General features: G+C 34.9%; 1 protein-coding gene across 12 annotated transcripts in view; it reads right to left on the bottom strand.

Moving 5' to 3' along the window:
- Nucleotides 1-25,275, bottom strand: part of VPS13B (vacuolar protein sorting 13 homolog B) — a 627,348-nt gene that overhangs the window by 588,961 nt on the left and 13,112 nt on the right. For all 12 annotated transcript variants that reach the window (XR_006725148.2, XM_045517216.2, XM_074352638.1 and 9 more), the window contains exon 3: nucleotides 16,992-17,135. Coding sequence is in view for 11 of the 12 variants with exons in the window: in XM_045517216.2 (XP_045373172.2) it covers nucleotides 16,992-17,135 (144 nt within the window). In the remaining variant the exon portion in view is untranslated. The remainder of the gene's footprint in view (nucleotides 1-16,991; nucleotides 17,136-25,275) is intronic.

Below are 25,275 nucleotides of genomic sequence, written 5' to 3'. Positions count from 1 at the left end.
TTGTTTTCATCTCAATTTCATTTTAATTGCACCAATTATAAGTGAGCTTCCATTCAAATCCTGCTGCAACTAAATTAAAGAAATAAAAATAAAGTGAAATAAGAATTATAATATTTACTATTAAAACTGGAATTACTTCCATCATTAGTTTGAGTTTATCATCTGCTTTTAACCAGTATGCATCACTTTGGACTATTACACATTTTACTTCATTGAAAGCCTCTAATTTCTAATAAAAGAAACTCTGTTCCCAAAAATACTAGCTAAAATGTTTTGAGATAATTTTTAAGCCCAAACACATTACATTTATATTTTTCTTATTTAGGTTGCAATTCTTCCAAAATGTCTGGTAAGTATATTTCATGGCAAAAGAATGTTGTCTCTTGGGGACCACATAGCTATTTCTGAAAATACTGCCCTTTGCTCCTCATGAAACAGGCAAGAATGTCATTTCCTTACAAAAGTTCCTAACAGAGGGAAAATGTGGTAAATACTGTATGTAAACAGATCCATTACTTTCCTACTTAACAGATCATGGAATCATGCTGCATACTTTTCACCTCAGTCCTTACAGGGCTAGTCAATTAAAACTGGAAAACCATCTACTCTCAGATTCACAATACTGTGAGAATAAGATTGAGGACAAAACTTAAAACAGGCGACTGAATCATTCTAAGTTCTTGTTTAAAAACAAAGAGGTTAAAAGTAAGAAAGAATTGAAGAAGGAGAAACTGAAAGGCAGAATTAAGAATTGATATGCTTTATGCTCTTCAGTCCTAGGGAACCAAACTTGGCAAGCAGAGAAGGAGGACTGAGACTCACTCACCTGGCAGCTCTGGTCACCAAAAGTTCTGAAACAGTGTGAGGACCTTGGCAATGAACTGCTACAAAGCTCTTAGGGACAGTCACCTCTATCTCCTCCAGAAGCAAGTACAATTGCAATAGTTAGATGCAATAAAGAATTTCTAAGAGTAACCCTATACTTCCAGGGGTCAGAGAAATAAAGTCAGCAACGCCGAGGTACACTTGGAGAACACAAGAGCAAGCCAGAGAAACCACATTTACTAGCTTTTGTGATAAAAATGGGAATCTCTGGATCACCTATCTCTACCCTGACAGCAATATCAATAAACAATTTTAGGCATTAAAAATAATGCCAAGCACACTTAAACAAAAAACAAATGTATGTTCCCAATCTCCTCACACATCAACTTAAACCCACAGAAGAGACTGCTTCCGGCTTCTCTCCCATCAAGAGTGAGGATAAGGGGTTATGACAGCCTGGGGAAGAAGAGAGTTGACGCTCTCCTTTTACTTGAACCTTCCAAAAGGAAGAATAGCTAACCTGACAGGCCAAAGCTGAACATACATTAAGCTGTATTAGGCGACCTTTTAATAATGAAAGAGATCACTGTATTCACTGTAAACACCTAAGTGATGGGGCTACTCATCTATCTGAGATTCAAGTTACTGAGTAACAGGAGCAGTTTCCCAGATGATGCAATCACTAGCCATGGCTCCTCTGCCTTCTTTTCACATTCATGGCCACCTAACCCAGGATACTGCCCGAGCCAGAGAACAATCAAACTATGCCATTTAACAGCACCACGTGTTAGGAAAAAATGGTTCTTTATTATTGTCTATGACATCCCTTTCCTTTGTCTCAGTAGGTATATATCATATTGCCAAGCTCTCCTCCCCTGTTTTCAAACCATTGGATTGAAGTGGTTAGACTCACTGCTAGATTTGGAAGATGAAATAGTCCGAAATTAAGGGAGGAAAGATCAAAACTATACAGAGATATTCTGACCTAAACCACATTCTACCATCTAATATTTAGAAAAATTCACTGAGGGAATTGGATGCATCAACAGATTAATAAAACTGTATTTTGTTTCCATATATATACATATACAATATATACATATACACACACACTTCCCTCAACAAGGAATACTTGAGTGTTTTTTTAAGTATCTGTTAGAAAGTAAATAGTACAAATAGACAGTACCCTTATCCTGGTAACATTACTTACCTACTTGAGGAACAATACTTATATGCATAAAAAAGTTAAGAGCAATTTAAATTAGCCATCAATAACAAGTGTCACAAAGAAACAAAAGTAGAATTTTTGAGCACTTATATGTGCCAGGCCTCAAGTATTTTAAGGAAATATTTTAGGGCTTAAGAGGTTCCAATGTCAAAAAGATAGAAGTAACAATGCTGGGATGAACACTCAGATATGTCTGACAGAAAAGCCCCTCCCATTACTACTAAACTTGAAAGACAGGAAAGCAGGGGAAAAGGGAATAAAGAAGAATGGCAGGGAGGGAGAGGGAAAAGACACAGAGAAAAAAGTTTTTATTTATGGCACTTCCAATGTGTCATGAGCTACTACTGACATTACATTCACATCTCTTAATTCTCTTAACAACCCTATGAAGTACACTATTCCCCATACAAGAGCATCCCCATTTAAAGATGAAGACACAAAGGCATAAAGAGATTAAGTAAGTAATTCAAAATCACACGGCTACTAAATGGCACAATCCTAATTACACTGTTCTACTGCCTCCCTATAAGAAAAGGCCAACTAAACAGTGTAGTACTAAGCGCCATATATTCTGAAAGAGAGATCACAGGGAGATAGATTAGTCAGGAAAACATCACAAAGGACAGAAGGTTTGAAAAGACTGTGCCCTGCAGGAAAAAAAAAAAAAAAAAAAAGGAGAGGCTGAACAAAAATAAGTAGGAAAAAAGAAAGCACTTGTCTTATTGAAAATAAAATAACTAGTCCAATTTAGGTAAAGTAGAGCAATGAAATACTGGGCTGTAAAAAGAAGCTAAAGCAAACGGTCTCTAACATGACTATCAGGCCAAGAACTGTAAGCTTTATTCTACATATCAAGCCAATGAAACCTATAAGCAGGGATTAACAAGCTGAAGTACTTCATTCAGGAAGAAGAATCTTCCAGTTATGTGACAAAAAGTAAAAAAAAGAGATACTAACAATTGAAAGGTTATTATACAAAGTTAGAAATTAAATGTTGAAGGAAGTAGCCATGAGAATTTTTTTTAAATGCTAGCACCTCAAACTCAACGTTAAAACAAAATTCAAACTCTGAAACAGATTCTGTTCCTTTCCCCAACCCCTACTTTCAAAAAAAAAAAAAAAATACTGTCCTTACACCCCAATTCAGTCGATGTCACTACCGTAGTCTCAGTCTCCTAAGACTCTATTATATCTGCTCTAACTTTGCAAAATGATGCTATAATGAGCTTTGAAAATTTCAGGAGAGAGAGAGATGCTTGACCGTGAATTGTATAGGATAGACTCTGAGCTCCAGACTACCCAAAAATAACCAACTGACTTTTTAAATCTAATTTTTAAAGTAAAACAGCAGATGCAATTTTAGATATGTGGCATCTCCAGTGAAGGCACATCACACCAATCATATTTGTCCACAAGGGAACTGAACATTTACTTGTAAAGATAAAAACAGCAATCGGAGTTAGATAAGATTTGGGCCTCATCCAAACACAAGTGATATTTTAAGTAACTAGATTTCCAATTTAAAGAAAAGATAAGGATTTATGCTTCTAAAAAATATGGAAGACTAGATAACTGGAAACACTGGGGGGTGAGGGTGGGCGCTGATGCTAACAATAAAGGAAAAAAAGGAAAATTTTACCCCAGCTCAAGATGCAAAACCTGGCAAAAGCAAGTGAGCAATAAAGAGGACTGAAACTGGTCCATGTAAGGCAGGGAGACCATCACCAGGCCCAACACTTGGAATCAGTAACGTAATAAAACTCCCAACTCTTCAAGGAGGCTGAAGAAAGCTGCTGCCAACTGCTGTCTAAAACTTCGTATGAAGCTGCATGGCAAAGGAGTCAGAAGGAAACAAACCTTGCAAATAAGAATTGAGACAAGTAACTCTATATCACCCCATATCAATACTGCAGGAGCCCTGAACTGCCAAAGTAAGAACCGGTTCTAGACTAGAGATCAGAGGAAGGAACTGTACAACTACTAGACAAGAAAGGATGAGCAAAACAAGGGGCTGAGAAAGAGAAAAGATGGTGAAATAAAGACAGTGACCCTCCTATTCAAAAAAATTTTACAAATCACTATGCTTTGCCAACATAACAAAACAAATAAATGAAATTCAGTCACAATAAAATTAATTGCCTAGAACATGCTTAAAAGATTTTAAAGTAAACATATTAGGATCCTCACAGAGAAATACAAATGAATGAATACCAACATACACACATATGATACGTAAAGACAGTGGGAAGAGTGCCCCTCCTTCAGCATTATGATTTATTATAGAATTATTAAAATTTAAACAAACAAAAATGAAACAAACAAAAAAAAAGAATCCAGAAACAGATCCAGATAGATATGAGTACCTGGAACATGACATAGGTGGCATTATAAATCAATGGGAAAGAGAGACCATTTAAATACTACAGAAAGAACTGGTTAGCCATATTCCTGCCTCATACTAGACATGAAAACAAACACACAAACAAAAATACAAATACATACATACATATATATATTCTAATAATTTAATTTCTAATCTAAATCTATCTCTAAATTTTCCAAATTGATTCTATTTATTTAAGGACTCAAATTATTTGTGTATTACTTAAAGTATCTGGTAATTTAACACTAAATAAAAATTTACCTTTCTCAATCATCTATTTCAACATAAATATAACAAATATGTATACATAATAACTTACTGTGCACTTGTAAAATATCAACTCCTCAACATATGTCTGTTGACATAGAGCTCATATATGGCTTTCTTAATTTTTAGTAACTACCAACATATAAATTCCTTTTAGAATAATCAATCTAGAAATGGCAATATATGTTTTATTATTTTATACTTTTAATTTTAATGAAATTAAATGTCAATTTTAAAATGATCATATACTTTAAAAGAGGATAGACAAACTTTTTCTCTAAAGAGCCAGAAAATAAATATTTTACGTTTGTAAAACCATACAGACTCTGTCCCAGTGACTCAATTCTGCCATTGGCCACTATAACACGAAAACAGCCATAGACAGGGATTGCAATGAATCTGTATAGTGCACCTAAGGTAGTATGGTTATTTTAATAATGCTAATTCATCCAAACCATGAACATGGTGTATCTTTCCACTTATGTCATCTTCAATTTCATTCATCAATGTCTTTACAGTTTTCAGAGTACAACACTTTTACCTCTTGGTTTTATTTCTGCATACTTTATTCTTTTTGATGTGACTGTAAATAGACTTGTTTTATTCATTTCTCTGATAGTTTGTTATTAGTCTACAGAAACAAAACATATTTCTGTATATTAATTCTGTACCCTGCAACTTTACCAAATTCATTTATTAGTTCTACTAATTGTTTGCTGGAGTATTTAGGATTCTTTATATTTAGCATCTTGTCACCTGCAAACAGTGTCAGTTTTATTTTTTCCTTTCCTATTTGGATTCCTTTTACCTCTTTTTCTTGTCTGATTGCTGTGGCTAGGACTTCCAATACTATGTTGAATAAAAGTGGTGAGAGTGGGCATCCTTATCTTGTTCCTGACCTTTGAGGAAATACTTTCACCATTAAGAATGATGTTTCCTGGGGGTACATCATAAAAGGCCTTCATTATGTTGAGGTATGCTCCCTCTATACCCATTTTGCTGAGCACTTTTATCATACTTTTATCATTAATGGACACTGAATTCTGTCAAAAGTGTCTTCTCCTTCCATTAAGATGATCATATGATTTTTATTATACAATTTGTTAATGTGATGTATCACACTGATGGACTTGTGAATATCAAACCATCTTCGCATCCCTGGGAAAAGTCCTACTTGGTCATGGTGCATGATCCTTTTAATGTATTGCTGAATTCAGCTGGCCAATATTTTGCTGGGGATTTTTGCATCTATGTTCATCGGTGATACTGACACAAAAGGTTTTGCACGTATGGTGTCTTTCAATGCGATCTCTATCAAAATACCACAGAATTTTTCACAGAAGTAGAACAAATAATTCTAAAATTTGTATTGACACACAAAAAACTTTGAATAGCCAAGACAATCCTGAGGCAGAATATAAAATTCAGATTGAAAGACAAATTGAAAAAAATATCTCTGACCTATGTCAGAGAGTGTGTTGCCTATGTTTTCTTCTAAGAGTTTTATGGTATTAGATCTTACATCTAAGTCTTTCATTCATTTTGAGTTTATTTTTCTGTCTGATGAGAGAAAGCAGTCCAGTCTGATCTTTTTCCATGCAGCTGTCCAGTTTCCCAACACCATTTATTGAAGGAGTTGTCTTTTTCCCATTTTATATTCTTGCCTCCACTGTCATAGATTAATTGACTGTATTAGCATGGATTTATTTCTGGACTCTCTATCCTGTTCCAATGATCTATGTGTCTGTCTTTGATTACTGTATCTTTGCTGTATAGTTTGAAATAAGGGAATGTGATACCTCCAGCTTTACTCTTCTGTCTCAAGATTGTTTTGGTTATTCAAGGTCATTTCTACTGTTATCCCTTTAACTAATTTTAACAAAAGAATAAAGGTTTAATAAGAAAAAGGAAAGCAATTGTCAGTAAGAAAATAGGCTGAAGATTTTAGAGACTCAAAGGAGAAAAAAAATATGACATTTCTGGAAAGAAAGAATACATGTAACTGCTGCATATTATCAAAACAGAACATTCTAAACATATGCAAAACTAAAAGTTAAAAATTTGGCCAACATGATAAAGAAAATAAAACCTAAGAGTAATTTGGAAAAAAGATATATATAAGTATGGGGGGAAATCTGGATACAGCTTCTAATCACAGATAATTCCAAAAGAAGAGAAACCCAGGGAGCATTCAGTATATAAGAAGAAAAGAATACATTTCAAGATGAGTTTTCAGTAAAACAGAGTAGAACCTTCTCAATAGTACCATGAATATATCTCAGTAATACTACTGAAGCCAACTGAAGGTTTTAAAGAATTTTAAAGATTTTCAAGAACTAAAATAAAGGTTAAAAGAGTTAAACTATACACTACAATAATATTAGCAAATACAAAATTTTTAAATCCTTAAGTAGTCAGATTATAATGATTCATTTCACTTTAGGTATGAAAGGGACTTTGGCTGTAGAGCTATAGCATGAGTATGCTGCTAAAAAAGAAAAAAAAGGGGGGGGGCCTCAAGAGCCATAATGTTTACTGCACCTCTGTTTAAGTAATAAACACTTATTTAGATTGTACTTGAAATCCCCTAACATATATTCTATACTTGAGTGTCCATCCATATTCACAGACACTTTAAACAATGGTTAAGAAAAGATCTAAATACCTTTAACTGTTATAAGATGCTAATATAGTCTCATCTATTAAAAAATTAAAATTTATGTACAATAAACTAATTTTTCAGAGCACATAGTTTTTCACAGTTTTAAGTTTGTCTCATTCTAAAATAAGAAAAGAATAATGATATTTTGTTTCTTAAAGGTATATCCAGTCTCTTACTAGCTCTTTTTTGATGCATACGAAAATCCTCTGTTAATCTGAACTACTTAATTGGACCCTAAATAAAACTCTTCCCTTTTTTCTTGGCATTGCACTTGCATTATAAATATTAGAAAAATTGTATTTACAGTCAACAATAATATATCCTATCTACCCTAAAAAACAAATGCCACCAGAAATTAACACAATATTATAAACCAACTATACTTCGATTTTTAAAATTTTTAATAAAATAAAAATAAATAAAGCAAATGCCATTCAGAGGCAAATAATGGTTCTACTAAATAAGATACTAAAGTTGAGAAAGAGATCTAATTTGGAGAAAACTTTATTTTTAGACAAGTTGAGGCAAACAATAAGACAAGTCAGGAGAGCTAAACAGTGCAAAGCTGGAGGAATGAGTCTAGAATTCAAGAAGAGTTCAACAACTAAGGAGTACTGATGATCATCAGTACCTCTGTATATGCAGATGCACAAAATAACCATCAACAGCAAGCAAGAGGCACTCTTTGAAATCACTCCATCTTTGGACAATGTTGGCAAATTTAATTCTTTACCAGTAAGATAGCAAATCTGAATATTATAGTATTTATAATCATCTCAAACTAGAAAACCAAAAATTAAAATTAGGGCTACTAATGTATCACTACAGAACTCCGAATAGTTCAATTAGATTAATATTAAAAATCACATAAAACATAAGTAATCTAAAACTAAAATTAATAGGCAGAAATTATTATTTAGACTAGTAATGTCCAATTATAACTGACTACAGAAAACTCAGTTCAGCTATAGGCTCAGTAAAGTTTCTAAAGATAAGATATCCCAAGTTTCAAAAGGAAAATCAAGGTAAAATGAACCAATTTAAGAAAAAAGAAAATTAGCAGCATCTAACCATCAAGACAAAATTCAGAGAACTGCTGAATTTTATGGATTGAAAGAGAATCTATAGAGCTTGTGAACCAAACAGAAATAAAAAACTAGTAACATGTGGCATGTTATTACTTTAACAAAGACAGAACTTATACACAGAATATATAAAGAACTCTCAAAATTCAACACTGAGAAAATAAATAAATTAGAAAATGAACATAAGAACAGACACTTCACTGGACAAATAAGCATACAAAAAGATGCTCAAGATTATTTCCCACATGGAAAATGCCAATTAAAACCACAATGAGACATCACCATGTAGTTACCAGAATGGCTAAAATTAAAATACCAAATGCTAGTGAGGATACAGACAAAACGGATCACTCATATACCTCTCATGGGAATGTACAGTGTGCAGAGCCACTCTGGAAATCTGTTGAGCAATCATGTTTAAAAATAAAAATGTAATTACCATAGGATCCAACAATAGTATCCTTAGGCATTTATCCCAGAGAAATGAAAACTTGTGTATGCATAGAAATTTGTACACAAATGTTTATAGTAGCTTTACTTGCAATACTGAAACATAGAAATTACTGAAAAGTTTTTCAGTGGATGAATAGTTAAGCAATCTGTGTTATATCCATACAGTAGAATACTACTCAGCAATTTTTAAAAAATCATTGATATACACACCAACTTGACTGAACCTCAAGGAACTTACAATAAGTGGAAAAAGCTACCCTCAAAATATTACATACTGAAGAATTCCATTCATATTTGTTATTCTTGAAATGAAATTATACAAAACATTAGCCTACCAAACTCAACAACACACTGAAAGGATCATATACCATAATCAAGTAGGATTTATCCCAGGGATGTAAGGATGATTCAATATCTGCAAATCAGTCAATGTAATACACCACATTAACCAAATGAAGAATAAAAAATCATATGATCTACTCAATGGATACAGAAAAACCTTTTGACAAAATTCAACCTCCATTAATGATAAAATTGTTCAACAAATTGGGAATAGAGAGAGACCTCAACATAATAAAGGCCATATATGACAAGCCCACAGCTAACACCATATTTAATGGTGAAAAGCTGAAAGTATTTCCTCAAAGATCAGAAACAAGACAAGGATGCCCACTCTTGCCACTTTTACTCAACAAAGTATTAGGACTTCTAGCCCTAGCAATCAGATAAGAAAAAAAAATAGAAGGAATCCAAATTGGAAAGGAAAAAAACTGTCCCTGTTTGCAGATGACATGATACTATATACAGAAAATCCTAAATATTCCATCAATAAACTATCAGAACTAATAAATTCAGTGAAGCTGCAGGATACAAAGTTAATATGCAGTAATGTTCTGTGTTCCTATTACCAGTCACAACAAACTATCAGAAACAGAAATGAAGAAAACAATCCCATTTATAACTGCAACAAAAAGAATAAAATATCTAGGAATAAATCTAACCAAAGAGGTAAAAGAATTGTACTCTGAAAACTGTAAGACACTGATCAAAGAAACTGAAGACTACACAAACAAATGGATAGATACATCATGCTCATGGACTAGAAGAATTATTATTATTAAAATGACGATACTATCCAAGGCAATCTACAGATTCAATGCAATCCCTATCAGAAGACAAATGGAATTTTTCACAGTTCTAGAACAAATAATTCTAAAATTTGTATGGAATGGAAACACAGAAGACTGCAAGTAGCCAAAACAATCCTGAGAAAGAAAAACAAAGCTAGCGGTATCACACTCCCTTCTTTCAAACTATACCACAAAGCTACTGTCATCAAACAGTGTGGTACTGGAACAAAAACAGCCACATAGATCAATGGACCAGAATACAGAGTCCAGAAATGAACCCACACTTACATGGTCAATTAATCTATGAAAAGAGAGGCAAGAATACACAATTGGGAAAAGACACCGTCTTTAATATATGGGGAAAACTGGACAGCTACATGAAAAAGAATCAAATTGGACTACTTACTCCCACACCATACAGAAAAATCAACTTAAAATGGATTAAAGACTTAAACGTAGACCTGAAACCATAAAACTTCTAGAAACAAACACAGGCAGTACACTCTTTGACATCAGTCTTAGCAATATTTTTTGGCTATGTCTCCTCAGAAAAGGGAACCAAACGCAAAAATAAACAAATGGGACTATGTCAAACTAAAAAGCTTTTGCACAGTGAAGGAAAACTACAAACAAAATGAAAAGGCAGCCTAATGAAATAGAAAAGATATTTGCAAGCAATATATCCAAAGAGGGGTTACCATCCAAAATAAACCAAGAACTTAACACAACTCAACATCAAAACAAATAACCCAATTAAAAAATACAGAGAGGACCTGAATTTTTCCACAGATGGCCAACAAACACAAGAAAAAATGCCCAACATCACTAATCATCAGGGAAATGAAAATGATCAAACCACAATGATGTATCACCTCACACCTACAAGAATGGCCACTATCAAAAAGACAACAAATAACAAGCATTGGTAAGGATGTGGAGAAAAGGAACCCTCATGCACTGCTGTTGGGAATGCAAGTTGGTACAGCCACCATGGAAAACAGTAAGGAGTTTCTTCAAAAAATTACCATATGATCCAGCAGTTCCACTCATAAGTATTTTTCCAAAGAAAAGTAAACACTAATTTGAAAAGATATATGCACCCCTACATTCACTGCAGCATTATTTACAATAGCCAAAATACGAAAGTCACCTACGTGTTCACAATAAATGGAGAAAATGTAGTATATATACATACAGACACACAGATACACACACACAAACACACACACAATGGAATATTACACAGCCATAAAAAAGAATGAAATCTTGCCATTTGCAACAATATAAACGGACCTAGAGGGCATTATGCTAAGTAAGTCAGAGAAAGGAAAATAGCTTATGATTTCACTTACATGTTGAATCTAAAAACAAAAAAATATATATAACAAAATTGAAAGAGACTCATAGATACAGAGAACAAACATGTGACTGGCAGAGGGGAGGAGTGAGGGAGGAAGAGTGAAGTAGGTGAGGTAGATTAAGAGGTACAAACTTCCAGTTATAAAATAAGTCAAAGAGATATAACATACAGCACAGGGAATATAGTCAGTAATATTGTAACAATTTTGTATGCTGACAGATGGTAACTTGACTTATCCTGTGATCCTTTTGTAATGTATAATATTGAGTCACTATGTTGCCCACCCGAAACTAATATAATACTGCAAGTTAATTACACTTCAATTTTAAGAAATATTTAAATTTTTAAAAGAAAAATACATATGAAAATATAAATCTCACTGGTAAAGGTAAATATATAAATATAGTGAATCAATCACTTATAAAGCTATGAAGTGTAAAGGTTAAAAGACAAAAGTAGTTAAGAAAAACCAAGTACAATAATTAGTTGAGGGATACACGAGATAAAAATGTGTAATATGTGACATGAAAAACATGTGGCGGTGGTGGTAAAAACGCAGAGCTTTAGAATGCATTCAAAGGTATGTTGTTATCAATTTAAAATAGACTATCATAAACATATACTGTTACATATAAGCCTCACGGTGACCACAAAGCAAAAACCTCGAGTAGATATGCAAAAGACTGAGGAAGGATTCTAAGCAAACCACTAAGTCATCAAATCACAAAGGAAAAGAGAAAGAAGAAAGGAACAGAGAAGAACTACAAAACAGCCAGAAAACAAAATGGCACCAAGTATCTACCTATCAATCAACACTTCAAATGTAAATGCACTAACTTTTCCAATCACAAGAAATAGAGTGGTGAATGAATTAAAAACAAGACCTAACTATACATTGCCTACAAGAAACCCCTCAGATATAAGGACACACACAGACTGAAACAGAGGGATGGAAAAAGATATTCCGTGCAAGTGGAAACAAAAAAGCTGGGATAGCTATACTATCAGACAAAATAGACTTTGAAACAAAGACTGTAATAAGAGAAAAAGGAGGGCATTACATAATGATAAGCAGGTCAATGCAACAAAAGGATGTAACATTTGTAAATATTTATGCACCCAACATAAAGGGGTTCCCTAGTGGGAATAAAGACACTACTCATAATTTATAGGGAACTCTGCTCCTCTTTTTTCACATATGGAATCTACAGACAGAATCTAGACTACCTTATCTGCTATTATCATCGTCACCGTCACTAACCTGGAGCAGTGCAAGTGAAAGAATCATTAATAGTACAATAAATTCCACAACCTTATCAGCAATTCTGAGCCCTACCCGAATTTCTGAAAAGATAGCTATCTTAGTCCATTTGGGCAGATAACAAAATACCACAGACTGGGTAGCTAATGAACAACAGAAATTTACTTCTCACAGTTCTGGAGGCTGCGAAGTCCAAAGCCAAGATGCCAACACAGTCGGGTGAGGGCCCTCTTTCTTGCTCACATCCAGTGCCTTTTCACTGTGTCTTTACCTGGCAGGAAGGGCTAGGATCTCTGGAGCCTCTTTAAAAGTCACTAATCCCATTTATGAGGTCTCCACTCACATGACTTAAGCATCTTTCAAAGGCCCCACCTCACAATACCATTATATTTGGGGGACAGGATTTCAACATATGAATTCTGAGGGGACATATTCAAACCACAGCAGCAGTTAACCAGATTAATCCAGCTTCATTTAAGAGAACTAAAGTGTTTTTTTTTAAAGCCATGTAAATATTCTTAATAGCCTTACCAATACTTCCTCTAGCTTCCTATAGCGTTAACACATTAACAGTGCTCAAGATTCAAAGATAGGATATGATACTTCTCTATTCTATTAGCAACTATCTAAGCCAATAACCAATTTCCATAGCCCCAAAACATGAAAGGAAATGACAGTCAAGATTGCTCTGTAACCCCAAGCACTAACCAGGATTTAAAAGCACATACATTAACAAAAAGCTTAGTTCTTTATCTCAAGTTTTGAATGGAATTTTAAAGTTTTAGTTTAGGTTCAAAAGATTTTTTTAAATTTTTTTTTAATAACAAGCATTACTTCTAGAACAGCCTTACATATTATCATATTAAAAGATTCTGAAAGTCTACTTTATAGATGATACAAAGACCAGAATAGATAAGTACTTTAAAAATAAATTTATTACTCTCTTTAGGTTGAAGTTTTTTCCAAGACTTATTAACACTATGAGCAGAGAAAGCATATACAATCACAGAATAAAAGAAGTATGTAGCAAGTCTCATCGTATTTTACAGATGAGGCCCACAGAGGCTGAACAAGCAGGAATATACAAAAGGAGAGGAGCACATAGTTAAATGTAACTTTCTGGTAATGTTTTCATTCTTGGGCTGGGTGCTGGGTCCACAAGTATTAGATTAGATTAATGTGGACAAAAGTAGTTAAATAAAGTCAGACCTGGACCACTAGTGATAATGTGTCATGAATCAAAATCTGTGTCTCAAGCCCAGAAAAGAAAAAGACAGACAAATCTGCAGGATCTCAAGGTAGCCATGACTGACACAGATGTCTCTTAGAGTAAATAGCAAATAGTTAATATTTCCTAAGTAAAATAACAATATATTAAAATAATTCACAGTGAACATCAAGGTGACTTCATTTTGCCACACAACTTGGTCACCTTCACATCAAAAATAATTTCTATAATTAAAAATGATTACAAAGACACGTGAAGGCAGTATAACTATTATCACAAGAGTCACAATCATTATAAATCTTTTTTAAAAATCACAAACTAGTTAGTTTGTACTAAATTACAAACTAATTTTTTTTAACAAACTACGAACTAATTTTTACAAATTACAAACCAGGCATGCCTTCTTATCAAAGGCATTTAGCAATACTGGTTTTTTGTAATGATCTTTTCTGAATAAACCTCAGATTTCTAGCTTTAGAATTATATTACATTCTCATACATTAATAGTACTATTTTTAACAGATTCAGATCCATAACTGTAAAACACCTCTTCATTTAACCTACCATCCCACACTAATTTTACTTAGAAATTAAGACTTCTTCATTGTGAATCTATAATAATTCAAAGTAATATAAATATGGGCTTACTGAGTTTTACTAGTACATGTGTAATTTGTAAACATAATTTCCTACTATACTAATCAAAGCTTAAAATAGGAAAATAAACTTCTTAAAAATGTTTCATCTATAATGTTTTTACTGAAAAATTAATTCCAATCACTAGCATAAACTCAAGTTATTACTCTCCAGGGGTGTATACTGCTCAATAATTTGTCCAAATGTCAACTGTAATTTTCAAAAATCCTTTCTACCTCAAAATTTTAAACATCTGTAAAAAATACTTGTTTTGAGAGTGGTTTACACTCATGACACTTGACCTTTTGCTGTACACACCACAAAACTCAAGTCTCAAATACCATGCAAGCAGGAAACCTGATCATTCCTGCAGTAGCCATCTGCATGGTCCAATATCAAATATTAGTTCTAGGTTACACTGTCATGTGTTACAAATCTTTTTCTGCAGCCTCTATAATTAGTTGTAATTTGCCTCTTTTAAAATGTGTTTCTTATGGGACATCTGGCCTTGAAATTTCCACCTTCCCACTGAAAAAATACTTAGTGTCTGGATTTTTTTTTTTTTCCTCTTAATATGGAGTACTGCATGGGTGGTATAACCAAGTCCAGACTTTTTAAAAAAAAATTAAATTCCAAGAACAGATGATGATTAAGAACCAGTCAAGTATTACTAAATATAAATGTAAAATAAAACTTTTCTTGCACTATAACTATCTACAGATTCCTGGATCAATTTCCCAAATATTTAAAGGTCACAAAGTAAATTTTAACGAGAATATAGCATGGGTCCACTTACTTTCAAGAGCTACAATATTTCAGTTAAATTGGATAATAAAGGTTTGTAATTAGAGATTTCACAAAAGTAAAAAAAAGATTTGAGCCCAGTGGGTTCGTATGACACTCAAAGGATCTACTGATAACAGGAAATTATTTTAACAATTCACTAATAACCTTAACTAATTTCACAGAGATTAAAATTTAATAATACTCATCAATTCACTTGGTTCTAGAAACTTTTCCTTAAAACTTAAAGTTAAATATGGGCTAAGGAAAAAGTAATAAAAATGAAAGACAGAGATACTACTTTTCTACAAGATAAAAGTGGAAAAATTTATCACAATATGCTGCTATTTGCTTCTTAAATCAGAAAATTTTTGGTAGAAACTCCTTAAAATCAGTATCATACCTAATAAAAAACACTGAAAAGAAACATGGGCCAGAGAAGAAGTAAGTCAGAAAAAAAGTTTCTGATGACAAAACTTCAAAGACAATGAAAAGTAGTACGAAGGCAAACTGAACATATTTTCATCTTCTCAACAAATGACTTGAAAAATTTTCATCACATTAAGAAATGCCATGTAAATAAAAAGTATACAAGTTCTTTGCAAAAATCCAAAAAAGTTCACCTAAAAATTGGACGCTATCATGCTCCATTTCTAGTAGTTATAGGTAATAAGTAATATACATAATTCCTATCATCAGATTAAGTAAAATTAGTATGGAAATAACCTTTAGAATATTTTATCCAAATTAAAGAAAATCCTTTTAGGGAACCCTCCTACATTGTTGGTGGGAATGTAAATTGGTGCAGCCACTATGGAAAACAGTATGATGTTCCTTAAAAAACTAAAAATAGAGTAACCATATGATCCAGCAACCCCACTCCTAGGCATATATCCAGAGAAAACTCTAATTTGAAAAGATACATGCACCCCAATGTTCATAGCAGCACTATTTACAATAGCCAAGACATGGAAGCAACCTAAATGTCCACTGACAGATGAATAAAAACATGGTTTTTGTACACATACACACACACACACACACACACACACACACACACACACACAAATGGAATACTACTCAGCCATAAAAAATAATAAAATGCCATTTGCAGCAACATGGATGGACCTAGAGGTTATCACACTAAGTGAAGTCAGACAAAAAAGACAAATACCATATATCACTTACATTTGGAATCTTAAAATATGATACAAGTGAACTTATTTACAAACCAGAAACAGACTCACAGATATAAAAAACAAACAGTTACCAAAGGGGAAAGTCGGGGAGGGGTAAAGTAGGAGTTTGGGATTAGCAGATACAAACTACTATAAACAAAATAGACAAACAATAAGGTTCTACTATGCATAGCACAGGGAACTATATTCCTATCTTATAATAACGTATAATGGAAAAGAATATGAAGAAGAATATACGTATGTACAACCGAATCACTTTGCTGTATACCAGAAACTAATACAACATTGTAAATCAACCATGCTTCAATAAAAAAATCTTTTTAAAAGAAAACCTTTTTCCAATTAATTATGTTACTTTAATAGGTATGTAATAAAAAGTGTATTAGCTAAGATTTGTTTATGTTGACATACTCCAAAAGTTAAAGAAATATCAACTACTAATAACTATCAAAACTGGTTAACATAAATAACTAGGTTCAATACTTTCTTACCTGTATTCCATCTTTAAGTTTCAAAATGCATTCCATTGTATTGATGGTAATTACCACTGGTTCTGAACCCAGTTTTGTCCATGGTACATGGATCCTCAGTTCATGTATATGTCCACTTAAAAAAGTGAATGGTAATTTCAATTCCTTAAAACACAAAATATTAAATAAAATTTAGTAAGTGCTTAATATATTTTTCATTCTAATAATATATTTTTCATCTAAATAACTTTCTGAAAACAGAAAACTTCCAACATAAAAACACTCTGGGAATTACTGTTCACCAAACAATATCAAATAACTTGCTAAACTACAGTTAATGATAAACTACAAAAACTTACTGTGCAAATTACATTTAATAAACTACTTAACCTGTCTAGGCTTCCATTTTTTATCTTGCTAAATAGAAATAATACACAATACTTGGTATATAATAATGGCTCATACATGGTACTGGTGGTGGTAGTAACAGTAGTAGACTGCAACAGTAACTGAGATAATTGAATGGTATACAGTTTAAAATCACCACTTAAAAAAATGTATTCAAAATGTTTTTTAAACTAACAGAATAGGAGAGACGGAGAAGATGGCGGAGTAGAAGGACGCTCGCAGGTCACCCTCTCCCACAAATACACCAAGACCCACATCTACAGACCCACTCAGCCAACCAGAGCACCTGTGGAACTGCGACAGAACATCGCCCTCTTCAAAAGATAAAGACGCCAAAAATCTGGTAGGAGAAAAGGAAAAAAGAAAGAACAAAAGGCAAAGCAGCGCGGGACGGGTCCCGCGGGGAGGGAGCCGCGAAGGAGGACTGGCGCTCGCTCGCTGGGTCTCCCCTCTCCAACTGAGAGGCCAGCGGGACGGAGGGGGAGCCTCCGAGGCTCGGATCCGTACAGAGCAGCCCTTGACTAAGAGAACTAAGTTAAACGGGCACAGAGCGTCCCCCTGACACCCAGCCTGAGACGCGGGCCGGCAGCCGCGGGCAGGGCCAGGCTGCACAAGCCGGGCGGAGGACGGAAGTGGCTGCACGGAGGCAGCCCCAGGGGATCGCAAGGGGCTGCGCACCGTGGCTGTGGGTGCACAGGGCAGAACAACCTGGGCCCTCCATAAAACAGCAAGGTTGATGTGCTCTCGGGGGAAGGGTGCACACCCCCATCTCTGAAAACCCGCGGAAAGTTTTCGGGGGAAGAGAGGCGGGGCTCAGGCACAGCCGCCATATCCTCCGCACTGAGCACTCAGGCGGGGGCGGGGGCGAAACCTGCATCCGCACAGAAGGGCCCAGCAGCCTCAAAGGCCAGACTGAGACTGGCCTGCAGCCCGGGGCAGATAGGATCCTTCCATCCTGGTCCCTCAGAGAACTTGCTCCACAAAGACAAACAAGGAACTGGGTTTTTGCTGGGAGCAGGGACAGGGCTGTCCCTCGGTCTTCCCCGAGCCCACCTGCGGAGCGCCGACCAGGGCGGAGCGCGCAGCCGCACAGAGCAGTGGAACTACTACCGGCGACGCAGGTAGAGGGAGAGCGGCCCCCCCGCCTTTCGGGCAGGAACACAGCCCCTGACCGAGGTGCTGGGAGGGGGCATGACCCGCCCTCCTACCTGGCCAGTCTGCGGCATCTGACTGCGGCATCCGGAGGGGCAGCGACCCGCCCGCCCACAGCAGAGAGCTGCACCTGACCCAGTGTTAGAAGGAGGCGCAATCGGCTTGCCGACAGGTGCTGGGAGCAGCACAGAAGAGGGCGCCGACGGAGGGCCTCTGAAAACAGCAAGCTGAGCTTCCAAAACAGGACGAAGACAGAAAGACTTCACATTAAAAGCACACAGATTCCAGGAGAACACCGACAAACCCCCCCCCCTTTTTTTTTTAAATCTGTTTTTACCTGTTCTATTTTCTATTACTCTCTTAATCTTTACTTCTTAATTCATTTCTATTTCTCTTGGGTTTTGATGTCCTGCTATTGATTAGACACAGGTTTCAAATACATCTATTCATCTCCCCCCCCTTTTTTTGTAAAGGTTTTAAAAGGACGTCTCAACCCGATTAATACTCTGCTTCAACTCACTCTTCTATTATTCATTATACACTGTTTTCAAAACCTCTTTTTCTCCCTTCTTTTAAAATTCTTTCTCTCTCTCTCTTATTTTTTTTTCTTTTTTTCCTAAGTTCTATTCCTAAATAGGCATCAGATAGATAAAATCCTTAAGGACCAAAATAAACAACTGATACTCCATAAACCACAGTGAAAAGAGTTATGAGCAAGATGAAGAAGCAGAAAAACCTTTCCCAATTAAAAGAACAAGAGAAATCCCCTGAAAGAAAGATCAACGAAATAGACATCGATAGCCTACTAGATCAAGATTTCAAAAAAGGAGTGATCGAATTGCTGAAGGAATTAAAAGAGATAGTGTTTAGAGATATAAAATATGTCAAAAATGAAATTGAAGCTATAAAGAAGAGCCAAGTAGAATGGGTAAACTCATTGACAGAGATGAGGAATGATCTAATAGCTGTGCAAAGCCGACTAGATAATGCAGAGGAACGAATCAGTGATCTAGAAGACAGGGCAATAGAAAGCACCCATTCAGAAGAACTACAAGAGAAGCAAATAAAAAATAATGAAAATAGCATAAGGGACCTATGGGATAATATAAAGCATCCCAATCTTCGCATAATAGGGGTCCCAGAAGGAGAAGAAAGATCAAAGGGGATTGAAAAGGTTTTTGAAGAAATCATGACTGAAAACTTCCCAAACTTAAAGAAGGAATCAGATATCCAAGTACAGGAAGCTCAGAGGGTCCCAAACAGGAAGAACCCAAATAGACCCACACCAAGACATATCATAATCAAGATGGCCAGAGTCAAGGATAAAGAAATTATTCTAAAGGAGCAAGAGAAAAGCAAAGAGTAAGTTACAAGGGAACCCCCATAAGGCTCTCAGCTGACTTCTCTACACAAACACTACAGGCCAGAAGGGAGTGGCAAGATATATTCAAAGCCCTGAATGAAAAAAAGATGCAGCCTAGGATCCTTTATCCAGCAAGGCTATCCTTGAGGATAGAAGGAGAAATAAAGAGTTTCACAGACAAAAAAAAGCTGCAGGAGTTTAGCAACACTAAACCCATGCTAAAAGAAATATTGAAAGGACTATTCTAAATAGAAAAGCAGCAGGATGCTACAGAAATGAGAAACACACAACTGGAAAGGTGATAACTCATGAATTACAAATAAAGTAAACATGAAATTATAAAAGAAGACATACAAATCACTGAGAGTGGGAGAGGGAGGCAGGGAAATATAGAATATTTTTTTCTTTCTTTTTTAAATTTTTTTAACAGTAGGATGGGTTTGAGATCATGTTACTATCAGTTTAATAAAAACAGTTATAGTAATGGGTTGACAGATTTACAAAAAAGGGTAACCACAAGCCAAAAATTTACAAAGGAGTCACAAAAATTAAATAAAATCCATGATAATACAAAGGAAAATTACCAAACCACAAAAGGAAGAAGAAAGGAACAAAGAGGATATACCAATTCAACTTCAAAGATAAGTTCAAAACGGCAATAAACACACATCTATCATTAATTACTGTAAATGTTAATGGACTAAATGCTCCAGTCAAAAGACACAGAGTGGCAGACTGGATAATAAAGCAAGAACCTTCAATATGCTGCACACAAGAGACCCACTTTAGGGAGAAGGACACATATAGATTGAGAGTGAAAGGATGGAAAAGGATATTCCATGCAAATGGAAAAGCCAAAAAAGCAGGTGTTGCAGTACCGATTTCAGACAAAATAGACTTTAAAACAAAGGCCATAAAGAAAGATAAAGAAGGACATTTTATAATGATTAAAGGAGTGATAACAAGATGAGGATATTACACTCGTTAATATATATGCACCCAATATAGGAGCACCTAAGTACATGCAAGAATTACTAACAGAGATAAAGGGGGATATTGATGGGAATACAATCATAGTTGGAGACTTTAACACAGCATTAACATCACCAGACAGATCTTCCAGACAGAAAATAAACAAGGCAACAGAGAAATTAAATACTACAATAGAAAAGCTAGATTTGGTGGATATTTTCAGAGCATTACACCCCCAAAAAATAGGATATACATTCTTTTCAAGTGCACATGGAACATTTTCCAGGATCGATCATGTACTTGGGAACAAAAGAAACCTCAACAATTTTAAGAAGATAGAAGTTATCTCAAGCATCTTTACTGACCACAATGCCATGAAACTGGAAATCAACAGAGAAACAAAGGAGAAAAAAAGGAAAGCATGGAGATTAAACAATATGTTATTGAAAAAACAATGGATCAATGAGGAAATCAAAGCTGAAATTAAAAAATACCTTGAGACAAATGATAATGAAAGCACAACCACTCAAAACCTATGGGACACAGCAAAGGCAGTGCTAAGAGGGAATTTTATAGCGATACAGGCCTTCCTCAAAAAAGAAGAACAATCTCAAATAAACAATTTAACCCACCACCTGAATGAATTAGAAAAAGAAGAACAAAAAGCCCCAAAAAGCAGCAGAAGGAAGGAAATAATGAAGATCAGAGAGGAATTAAATACAATAGAGATTAACAAGACCATAGAAAAAATCAACCAAACCAAAAGCTGGTTTTTTGAAAAAGTAAATAAAATCGACAAATCTCTGGCCAAACTCACAAAGAAGAAAAAAGAGAGAGCACAAATTAGCAAAATAAGAAAGGAAAATGGAGAAATTACAACAGACAAAATAGAAATACAGAATATCATACGAGAATATTATGAAAAACTATATGGAACCAAACTGGATAACCTAGAGGAGATGGACAAGTTTCTGGAAGCATACTGTCCACCAAAACTGAATCAAGAAGAATCTGAACACTTGAACAATCCGATCACTAGAAAGGAAATAGAAATAGCAATTAAAAACCTCCCTACAAATAAAAGTCCAGGACCGGATGGCTTCACCGGGGAATTCTACCAAACATACAAAGAAGAACTCATACCAGTCCTTCTCAAACTCTTCCAGACGATTGAAAAGGAGGGAATACTCCCAAACTCATTCTATGAAGCCACCATCACCCTGATACCAAAACCAGGCAAAGACACTACAAAAAAAGAGAATTATAGGCCAATATCACTGATGAACATAGACGCCAAAATCCTCACCAAAATTTTAGCAAACAGAATCCAACAACACATAAAAAAAGATTATACATCATGACTAAGAGGGGTTCATCCCAGGGACACAAGGCTGGTTCAACATACGCAAATCAATCAGTGTAATACATCACATCAACAAGAGAAAGGACAAAAACCACATGATCATCTCAATCGATGCAGAAAAAGCATTTTGTAAAATTCAACACCCATTTATGATAAAAACTCTCGCCAAAGTGGGTATAGAGGGAACATATCTCAACATAATAAAAGCTATATATGACAAACCTACAGCCAGCATAGTACTCAACGGTGAAAAACTCAAAAGCGTCCCACTAAAATCTGGGACAAGACAAGGATGCCCACTATCACCACTCCTATTCAACATAGTCCTGGAAGTCCTAGCCACAGCAGTCAGGCAAGAGAAAGAAATAAAAGGGATCCAAATTGGAAAAGAAGAGGTAAAAGTGTCATTATATGCTGATGACATGTTACTATATATAGAAAACCCTAAAAGGTCCACACAAAAGCTACTAGAGCTCATTGAAGAATTCAGCAAGGTAGCAGGTTACAAAATTAACGTTCAAAAATCAGTTGCATTTCTTTACACTAACGATAAATCAACAGAAGAAGAAAGTAAAGAATCAATCCCCTTTAAAATAGCACCCAAAGTAATAAAATATCTGGGAATAAATCTAACCAATGACGTGAAAGACTTATACACAGAAAACTATAAACCATTGATGAAGGAAATTAAAGAAGACTTTAAAAAATGGAAAGATATTCCATGCTCTTGGATTGGAAGAATCAATATTGTTAAAATGGTCACAATGCCCAAGGCAATCTACAGATTTAATGCAATCCCTATCCAATTACCCAGGACATATTTCACAGAACTAGAAAAAATCATAATAAAATTCATATGGAACCATCAAAGACCTAGAATTGCCAAAGCATTACTGAAGAGAAAGAAAGAGGCTGGAGGAATAACTCTCCCAGACTTCAGACAACACTATAGAGCTACAGTCATCAAAACAGCATGGTATTGGTACAAAAACAGACATATAGACAAATGGAACAGAATAGAGAGCCCAGAAATGAACCCACAAACTTCTGGTCAACTCATCTTTGACAAAGGAGGCAAGAATATACATTGGAATAAAGACAGTCTCTTCAGCAAATGGTGTTGGGAAAACTGGACAGCAGCATGTAAAACAATGAAGCTAGAACACTCCCTTACACCATACACAAAAATCAACTCAAAATGGATCAAAGACTTAAACATAAGACAAGATACAATAAACTTCCTAGAGGAAAACATAGGCAAAACATTATATGACATACATTTAAAAAATTTTCTCCTAGAAGAAATAAAAGCAAGAATAAACAAATGGGACCTAATGAAACTTACAAGCTTCTGCACAGCAAAGGAAACCGTAAGTAAAACAAGAAGAAAACCTACGGAATGGGAGAAAATTTTTGCAAGTGAAACCGACAAAGGCTTGATCTCCAGAATATATAAGCAGCTCATACGACTCAATAAGAAAAAAATAAACAACCCAATCCAAAAATGGGCAGAAGACCTAAACAAGCAATTCTCCAAGGAAGACATACAAATGATCAAAAAGCACATGAAAAAATGCTCAATATCACTAATTATCAGAGAAATGCAAATCAAAACTACAATGAGGTATCACCTCACACCAGTCAGAATGGCCATCATTCAAAAATCCACAAATGACAAATGCTGGAGAGGCTGTGGAGAAAGGGGAACCCTCCTACACTGCTGGTGGGAATGCAGTTTGGTGCAGCCACTATGGAAAACAGTGTGGAGATTCCTCAAAAGACTAGGAATAGACTTACCATATGACCCAGGAATCCCACTCCTGGGCTTGTATTTAGAAGGAAATCTACTTCAGGATGACACCTGCACCCCAATGTTCATAGCAGCACTATTTACAATAGCCAAAACATGGAAACAGCCTAAATGTCCATCAACAGGTGACTGGATAAAGAAGAGGTGGTATATTTATACAATGGAATACTACTCAGCCATAAAAACCGACAACATAATGCCATTTGCAGCATCATGGATGCTCCTGGAGAATGTCATTCTAAGTGAAGTAAGCCAGAAAGAGAAAGAAAAGTACCATATGAGATCACTCATATGTGGAATCTAAAAAACAAAAACAAAAACAAACAAACAAACAAAAACAAAGCATAAATAAAGGACAGAAATAGACTCACAGACGGAGAATACAGACTTGTGGTTACCAGAGGGGGTGGAGGGTGGAAGGGATAGACTGGGATTTCAAAATTGTAGAATAGACTACACTGTATAGCACAGGGAAATATACATAAAATGTTATGATAACTCACAGAGAAAAAAATGTGACAATGAGTGTGTATATGTCCATGAATAACTGAAAAATTGTGAACACTGGAATTTGACACAACATTGTAAAATGATTATAAATCAATAAAAAATGTTAAAAAAAAAAAACTAACAGAATAGGATTTTAAGGCAAGTTGAAAGGGGAACTACATTAAAGACAGGAGAATGACCTGACAAAATAAAAACTAAGTATGAAAAATAATTTTATCAAGCTTTACTTAATTAAGGATTGTACCAGGATACTATTTGGTCATAAATTTTAAATATTTGCTGACTGGTTTCCATTATTATTAAAAATAAGTTTCAAAATGGTAACATAAATGTCACCACAATCACTTTATACTAAGTTATTTCACCTTCAGAAAAAATTGGTTACAAATCAACAAAAGTAAATTGTAATCAGATTATATTTCAATCACATTTTTACAGTTACTGTAACTCTACTTGTGAAAGTTAAGAAAATATAAGCTATTCATTCATCCAAGAACTGTTCACCTTGGTTTAGCAACACAGTAGCAATATGGCTAAATATATATATATAATATATATATATAAGTGGATTAAAAAATATAGTACACATATACAATGAAACATTATTACTCAGTCTTTAAAAAGGAAATTCTGTCATATGCTATAATATACCATGAACCTCTAGGACATTGTGTTAAGTGAAATAAGCCAGTCACAAAAAGACAAATACTGTACAATTCCACTTATA

Source organism: Camelus bactrianus, chromosome 25 (genome assembly GCF_048773025.1).
Source record: "Camelus bactrianus isolate YW-2024 breed Bactrian camel chromosome 25, ASM4877302v1, whole genome shotgun sequence".
Lineage (NCBI taxonomy): Eukaryota > Metazoa > Chordata > Mammalia > Artiodactyla > Camelidae > Camelus > Camelus bactrianus.
Note: the sequence above shows the minus strand (reverse complement) of the source record. Positions and strands in the feature narration are given on the sequence as shown.